At 42.0% G+C, this 8,731-nt stretch overlaps 1 protein-coding gene across 1 annotated transcript; it reads left to right on the forward strand.

Annotated features, from left to right (window-relative positions):
• Window positions 1-1,305: 1,305 nt before the first annotated feature.
• Window positions 1,306-5,265, forward strand: LOC492050 (nucleosome assembly protein 1-like 1). Its single transcript, XM_038586576.1, has 2 exons — window positions 1,306-3,480; window positions 4,955-5,265. The coding sequence occupies exon 1, from the start codon at window positions 2,867-2,869 to the stop codon at window positions 3,470-3,472; it is 606 nt and encodes a 201-aa protein (XP_038442504.1). The 5' UTR covers window positions 1,306-2,866; the 3' UTR covers window positions 3,473-3,480; window positions 4,955-5,265.
• The last annotated feature ends 3,466 nt before the right edge of the window (window positions 5,266-8,731 follow it).

Here is an 8,731-nt window from a genome sequence, read left to right on the forward strand (position 1 = left end):
TTTTAGTAGCACACTTGTGGAAGGTGTGTTTCCCATCCTTGAAGCTTTGGTGTTTGTCAGATCCAAAGAGAGTGTGAATCCAGTAAGGACATAGTTCATGTTCTATTGAACTTGAAGTGACAACTAGCACCAGTCTTGCTTCTGTGCCCAGTGATGACAGCAAAATGGAATTAGCCAAAAACCGTTGATTTCTTCTTGGTTTGCAGAATCTTTACACATGAGGTCTTGGTTCAGTGGCACTGAATACAACCAAAAGTCTTGGACACTCTTGACTCAGAAATTGTTCACGGAAGCCTGTCCTTTCAATATCAGCATGCTGTGTTAGTCTGCTTGGGCTGCCAGAACAAAATGCCATAGATTGGGTGGCTTACAAAACAGACATTTATTTCCCATGGTTCTGGAGCCTGCCAAGTCCAAGGTCAGGGGCGGGGGGCTGGCTAACTGATCAGGTTCTTAGTGAGAGCCCTCATCTTGGCCTGCAGACAGGTGTCTTCTTTATGTGTCTTCACAGAAGGGGATGGGGGTAAGGTTGGAGTGGGCAGATGGAGAGCAAGCTGTCCAATTTCCTCTGATAAAGGCACTAATCCCAATACGTGGAACTCACCCTCATGGCCTCATCAAAGCCTAATTACCTACCAAAGAACCCATCTCCAAATACCATCACACTGTGGGGAAGGGCTTCAATGTATGGATTTGGCACCCCATTCAGTCCATAGTATGTGCTTAGCCCAGTCCTTTCTTTTAAAGAAGTAGGCATCTCTCTTTATTCATTCTTTGGATGCTTGAAGTGAATTGAGGAACATTCATGAATCACCTTCCACCTCCTCGTTTAAAACTCCTCCTATGCCCTGATCCCACTGCATCCATTTCAACCTTGTATGTTCTTTCCTAAGGAGCTTGAATACATTAAAACACGCAAATTAGCCTTCTCTCTTATGGGAAGTCTTTTACCATTGCTGATACTTGATGTGCACACCTTGGTGTTTTTGTTTTTTTCCTTAAGTAACTGTGTCTCTACTGGCATGAGGCACTCTGAGCTAGAAACTGGGGAAGAAAACACAGTTTGCATAGCCCAGGGTGCCACCATACAGGGACACTATAGTGTTCACAGAATTAAAAGCAAGGGACTTGTGTGTGATTAAAGGTAACCCAGGATACTAAAGGCTTGAGGGAGGCAGAAGGCTTTTATCTCTCATTGGACAACAGGCACGTCAATCGTCGCCTCTCAACAAATGAGCTTAGAGCTCATGGTGGAGGAGGAAGTGGCCCTTTGTTGACCCTTCCATGTTCCACCTCCTGTCACCAGGCCAACAGAATCTTTCCCACCTTTGTCCACTGCCACCTCAGGCACAGTCTTGGGCGGCAGCTCCTTGGGGTGCCCCTCTGTGCCTGCTGTGACAGGGCTTCCACAGGCACCTTCATGGATGGACTGTTGGGCCCTCTGAAGCCATCCTCTCTACCGCCCCCACCGCCTCCTGACAGGTGCTGCTGCCAAAAGCCTCCCCTTGGGGTAGTCACTTCAGCGGGCGCCATCTTTGCTGCAGTTGTCACTGTGGCCTGATCACAGCTCCAGTTCAGGCACAGACTGCCGAGTCCCTCTTTCTATGTCTGCCACCGAGGATCCAAGTCTGATGCCAGGTGGCCAGGACCCCAGACCCCTCGGGGTCCTGGTGTCACCTTCAGAAGGGGTGGATAGAGTCGCGGAGGGCGACTTCCCAGCTTCTGAAGGGCTTTCCAGCACCCTTCCTGAGAAGGAGGGTGGGCGGGACGCTGCCCAGGCTGCAGAACAGAGCTGGGATGTAGAGCTGCTAGAAGAGGAGGATGAGGGAGATGAGGACAAGGAAGAGGAGGAAGAAGAATAGGAAGAGGAGGAAGAGGAGTTTGATTTCGAGTTCGGGGACCAGGAAGACGATGAGTACCAGTCGCCAGATTTTGAGTATGAGTTTGGGAACCAGGAGTAGTCTGAGTCAGAAGAGGGGGAGGCCAACAGGGAAGAGAATGAGGAGGAGGAAGAAACTGAAGAGGATGAAGACAACGTCCAAGCCCAAGAGCCCGAAGAAGTCGCAGTGGCTCCTCCTGAGGCCCCATGGCGTGGTTCCAGACCCTCTTCGGGTCTCTGGTCCACTCTCTTCTACACCGTATCCATGATAATGACCGTGTCCTGGTCCAGCCCCACACAGGCTGCATGGTGGTCAGGCGCCCCTCCCCGGAGCCCCAGGACCGTGGAGAGGGACCTGCACCTCCAGAGGCAGAAGAACCAAGAAGAGGACCAGCAGTCCTGGATTAGGAGCACCCGAGACAGGAAGAAGAAGTCTGGATGGGTGAGTACCAGGCAGAGGGCACCCCGCCCTGGGGGCGGCAGGCACCAACAGAGGGCCCTGCATCCCAAAAGGCAGAGGAACCTGCAGCAGAGGCCCGGGGCAATGCCTCCAAGTCCTGGGAGGATGGGGCCTGCGTACCCTTCAAGTTCCAAGATGGTGAGTGGCGGCCAAGTCCTCAGGCCCTTGAAGCCCCCACTGGGGCACCCAGCTCAAAGGCAGGTGGTACTCAGCACTTGCCTTTAGCCATTGAGTCAAAGCTCTCAGAAACCTTCAGGCCCAGTATGCCCAAGTAGAAGCTCAATTCTACAGAGATTCTCACGATCTAGAGAAAAAGTATGCTGCCTTCTACCAACCTCTGTTTGATAAGAGATCTGAGATCATCAATGCAATCCACGAGCCCACAGAAGGTGAATGTCAGTGGCAAGTAGGTGTTCAGGAAGGTGCGTGTGGAGATATGGAAAGAGAGCCTGTGGAGAGAAGGGCACACAAATGGCATACCTCACTTTTGGTTGACAGCTTTTAAAATTGTGAAGATCCTCAACAGGATGATCCAAAAAAATGATGAGCTTGTACTAGAGCACTTGGAAGATGTAAAAATTAAAATTTCAGGGTTCGAGGAACCAATGAGATTCACCATAGAATTCATCTTCAAGTCAAACGAATACTTTTGCATCAAAGTCCTGACAAAAACCTACCACATGCAATCGGAACCAGATGATTCTGATCCCTTCTTCTCCAAAGGGCCAGAAATTATCAGCAGCACAGGGTGCAAGATTTACTGGAAAGAGGGGAAAGATGTCACTGTGAAAACCAGCAAGCTGCAGAGAGGTAAGGGCCGCAGAAGTTTTGCATCCACCACCAGGACGATGCCTGGCTATTCTTTCTTCACCTACTTCTATCCTCCTCATTCTCCTGAGGGCAGAGAGATGGATGTCACCACCGATTATAAATTGGGCTATTTTTTCCGTGAAGTTCTGGTCCCGAAGTCCTTGTTATTCTTCACTAATGAAGCGAGAGATTGTAACTACGAAAGTGCTGATTATGATGCCCGAGAAGCTGGAGGTGAGGAAAAGAAAGTAGAAGTGATCAGAAATGAAGAGTTTGACAAAGGACCTGGAAAAGATCTGGACCCAGAAGAGAGCAGTTGCTAAGAACCCAGGTATGTGTGTGTAGTTTTGTGTATCACCCAACCATGCCTGACATACATCAGTTATGCTGCTAAACCTTCTCAGTGATGTAAATTACAAGATCTGTGTCTAAAAGGTAGTTCGATGAGCCAGTGTAATGTTAATGATGTATATTGGTATAGAATGCAGCATATTCTGAAATGTACTTCATTCACAGCTACAAGTCCTTCCAGTTACAGCTGTAAGTCTTCTACAGGTGGGAAATGCGTCAGCCCTGGTAGCAGAGACCAATGTTTCTTTAGAACATGGTTATCAGAACAGGTGGCTAAAGCAGTCTGAATGAACACTAGCTGGGCCTTCATCATTTAGCCACAGAAATATGGTCTCTTATACCAAGTAAGAGAGAATTGCTTTGAGAAAGTGAGTACTTACACAGGTATCATAAGAATTGTATGTAGGACCACCTTAAATGAGTGATGCCTAACCATTTGTTCACTTGTAAGTTTTTATATATCAGGGGGACGGTGAAAAGAAAAAACAATAGTCCTGTCAGGATTATTGTTTATCACTGGATTGTAATTAATTTGATGTATATCCAACATATCTTTTCCTCTTTTTCTTTTTTTTAATTTATTTTTTATTGGTGTTCAATTTACTAACATACAGAATAATCCCCAGTGCCCGTCACCCATTCACTCCCACCCCCCGCCCTCCTCCCCTTCCAACACCCCTAGTTCGTTTCCCAGAGTTAGCAGTCTTTACGTTCTGTCTCCCTTTCTGATATTTCCCACACATTTCTTCTCCCTTCCCTTATATTCCCTTTCACTATTATTTATATTCCCCAAATGAATGAGAACATATAACGTTTGTCCTTCTCCGACTGACTTACTTCACTCAGCATAATACCCTCCAGTTCCATCCACGTTGAAGCAAATGGTGGGTATTTGTCATTTCTAATGGCTGAGTAATATTCCATTGTATACATAAACCACATCTTCTTTATCCATTCATCTTTCGTTGGACACCGAGGCTCCTTCCACAGTTTGGCTATCGTGGCCATTGCTGCTATTAACATCGGGGTGCAGGTGTCCCGGCGTTTCATTGCATTTGTATCTTTGGGGTAAATCCCCAAATCCCCTTTTTCTTTCTTTTCTTTTTTCTTTTGTTCTCTCATTCAGTTTTGCGAAAATGGAAATAGAGGCCCTTTTAGGTTAAAAATGTGAGTGATAGAGTATAGTTTTTGACGTTTAAAAGACTTATTAAATGAGTCTCTAAAACAAACGAATCCAAGTAGGTTTTTTTGCTGTTTGACAAGTGGAAAAGAGGTTGGTATCATCATATCATGGATATGATTAAAGACATATCCAAAGGTGTATGTTACAGGAGGATAACTGTTGATTGCTCCTGTTAATACAATATAGGATTGACAATTTTCTTACATTTAGAAAATCATTATTGCCTGTTATTGTTTTACAATTGTTAATTGTCTCTTATTTCATTCTACAGTTTTAAGACCTACATAGAAGGACACCATGGAGGAAGAAACAATGAATTTGTTCTGCCCAGTTTTTGATTTTCTGCTTTTCGAATGCCTGTTTTTTTTTGCAGATTTCTTCACAGAAAACCCAATATCTAGCAACACCTGACTTTTACCTCCCCAGATAAATTTGTCAGCATTTGTTCAAGTTAAAAATAAAGTTTTCTTGAATAATTTGCAGTATTTTTAGATATATTAACAGACACAAACTTATCTTTGTATATTTTTGTTTTGGCCCACCTTACTGTAATTTAAAGGGATCACTTTCTACCATGTTTTATGTTTTTTTATTACAGTCTCAAATTAATTATAATATCAAGTTATAAATAATTTATGTAAAGAGAAAGAGGAATCCGGTCTATCCTTGACTGCATTTTATTGAATGTAACCTATGTATAACATAGTTTATATGGAGACCAGATGCTGCTCCTTAAATTCCACATCTAAGTGGAGTCATATAGTTTTTGTCTTTCTCTGACTGACTTATTTTGCTTAGTTTATACTCTTTAGCTCCATCTGTGTTGTTGCAAGTGGCAAGACTTCATTCTTTTATGGCTAACTAATATTCCATTGTATATATACATCATGTATTTATCCATTCATCTGTTGATAGATAGTTGGCCTGCATCCATAATTTGGTTATTGCAAATAATGCCACAATAAACAGAAATGCATATATCCTTTCTAATTAGTATTTTCATATTCTTTGGGTAAATACTCAGTACTGTGATTACTGGATCATATGGTAGCTCTATTTTTATGTTTTTGAGGAATCTCTATACTACTTCCACGGTGTCTGCACCAGTTTGCATTTCCACCAATAGTAAACAAGGATTCCTTTTTCTCCACATCTTCGCCAACACTCGTTTCTTGTGTTTTTTATTTCAGCCACTCTGATAGATGTGAGGTGATATTTCATTGTGGTTTTGATGATGATGGGTGATGTTCAGCATCTTTTCATGTGTCTGTTGGCCATTAGAATGTCCTCTCCAGAGAAATGTCTGTTCATGTCTTCTACCCATTTTTAAATTGGATTATTTGTTTTTTTCGGTGCTGACTTGTATCAGTTCTTTATAGATTTTGGATACCAACCCTTTATCAGATATGTCATTTGCAAATGTCTGCTCCCATTCTTTAGGTTTTCTTTTTGTTTTGTTGTTTCCTTTGCAGCTCAGAAGCTTTCATTTTTTTTTAAATGTAGTCCCAATAGTTTGTTTTGCTTTTATTTTCCTTGCTTCAGGAGACATATCTAGAAGGATGTTGCTATATGCCAATGTTAAGAGACATTATCACCTGTTCTAGAATTTTTATGGATTCAGGACTCATATTTCAGTCCTTAATACACTTTGAGTTTATTTTTGTGTATGGTGTAAGAAAGTGATCCAGTTTTATTCGTTTGGATGTAGCTGCCTACATTTCCCGACACAATTTGTTGAAAAGACTGTCCTTTTCATATTGCATATTCCTGCCTCCTTTGTCAAAAATTAACTGACCATATAGTTGTGTGTTTATTTCTGTATTTTCTGTTCTGTTCTATTGATCTATGTGTCTATTTTTATGCCAGTACCATACTGTTTAGAATATTGCAGCTTTGTAATATAACTTGAAGCCAGTTTTGTTCTACTTTTTCAAAATTGCTTTGGCTATTCAGGGTCTTGGTACTTCCATACAAATGTTAGGATTGTTGATTCTATTCCTGTGATCAATGCTGATGGTGTTTTTATAAGGATTGCATTAAATCTGTAGATTGCTTTGGGCAGTATGGGCATCATAACAATACTTGTTCTTCTGATCCATGAGCATGGAATATCTTTCCATTAGTTTGTGTCATCTTCAGTTTCCTTCATCAGTGCTTTATAGTTTTCTGAGTATAGGTCTTTCAACTCTTTGGTTAAGTTTATTCCTAGGTATTTTATTAATTTCAGTACAGTTATAAATGGGATTACTTTCTGCTCCTTAATTATTAGTGTATAGAAATGTAACATATTTCTGTATATTCATTTTATATTCTGTAACCTTCCTGAATTCATTTTTCAGTTCTAGTAGTTTCTTAGTGGAGTTTTTAGGGATTTCTATATATAGTATCATGTCATCTGTAAATAGTGAAAACTTTACTTCTTCCTTACCAATTTGGATGCCTTTTTCTTTTTTTTAATTTTTTTACTGGAGTTCAGTTTGCCAACATATACCAAAACACCCAGTGCTCATCCCGCCAAGTGCCCCCCTTAGTGCCCATCACCCAGTCACCCCAACCCCCCGCCCATCTCCCCTTCCACTACCCCTTGTTTGTTTCCCAGAGTTAGGTGTCTCACATGTTTTGTCACCCTCCGTGATATTTTCACTTATTTTCTCTCCATTCCCTTTATTCCCTTTCATTAATTTTTATATTCCCCAAATGAATGAGACCATATAATGTTTGTCCTTTTCTGAATGACTTATTTCACTCAGCATAATACCCTCCAGTTCCATCCACCTCGGAGCAAATGGTGGGTATTTGTCTTTTCTAATGACTGAGTAATATTCCATTGTATACATATATCACATCTTTATCCATTCATCTTTCGATGGACACCGGGGCTCCTTCCACAGTTTGGCTATTGTGGCGATTGCTGCTATAAACATTGGGGTGCAGTTGTCCCAGCGTTTCACTGCATCTGTATCTTTGGGGTAAATCCCCAGCAGGGCAATTGCTGGGTCATAGAGCAGATCTATTTTTAACTATTTGAGGAACCTCCACACAGTTTTCCAGAGTGGCTGCACCAGTTCACATTCCCACCCACAGTGCAAGAGGGTTCCCCTTTCTCCACATCCTCTCCAACATTTGGTGGTTTCCTGTCTTGTTAATTTTCACCATTCTCACTGGTGTGAGGTGGTATCTCATTGTGGTTTTGATTTGTATTACCCTGACGGCAAGGGATGTGGAGCATTTTCGCATGTGCTTGTTGGCCATGTCTATGTCTTCCTCTGTGACATTTCTGTTCATGTCTTTTGCCCATTTCATGATTGGATTGCTTGTTTCTTTGCTATTGAGTTTAATAAGTTCTTTATAGATCTTGGATACTAGCCCTTTATCTGATAGGTCATTTGCAAATATCTTCTGCCATTCTGTAGGTTGTCTCTTAGTTTTGTTGACTGTTTCTTTTGCTGTGCAAAAGCTTCTTATCTTGATGAAGTCCCAACAGTTCATTTTTGCTTTTTGTTTCTCTTACCTTAATGGATGTATCTTGCAAGAAGTTGCTGTGACCAAGTTCAAAAAGGGTGTTGCCTGTGTTCTCTAGGATTTTGATGGAACCTTGTCTCACATTTAGATCTTTCATCCATTTTGAGTTTATCTTTGCACATGGTGTAAGAGAATGGTCTAGTTTCATTCTTCTGCATTTGGATGTCCAGTTTTCCCAGCACCATTTATTGAAGAGACTGTTTTTTCCAGTGGATAGTCTCTCCTGCTTTGTCGAATATTAGTTCACCATAAAGTTGAGGGTCCACTTCTGGATTCTCTATTCTGTTCCATTGATCTATGTGTCTGTTTTTGTGCCAGAACCACACCGTCTTGATCACAGCTTTGTAGTACAACCTGAAATCTGGCATTGTGATGCCCCCAGATATGGTTTTCTTTTTCAATATTCCCTTGGCCATTCGGGTCTTTTCTGATTCCACACAAATCTTAAGATGATTTGTTCCAACTCTCTGAAGAAAGTCCATGGTATTTTCATAGGGATTGCAATGAACGTGTAAATTGCCCTGGG

The sequence above is a fragment of the Canis lupus genome, chromosome X, assembly GCF_011100685.1.
Source record: "Canis lupus familiaris isolate Mischka breed German Shepherd chromosome X, alternate assembly UU_Cfam_GSD_1.0, whole genome shotgun sequence".
NCBI lineage: Eukaryota > Metazoa > Chordata > Mammalia > Carnivora > Canidae > Canis > Canis lupus.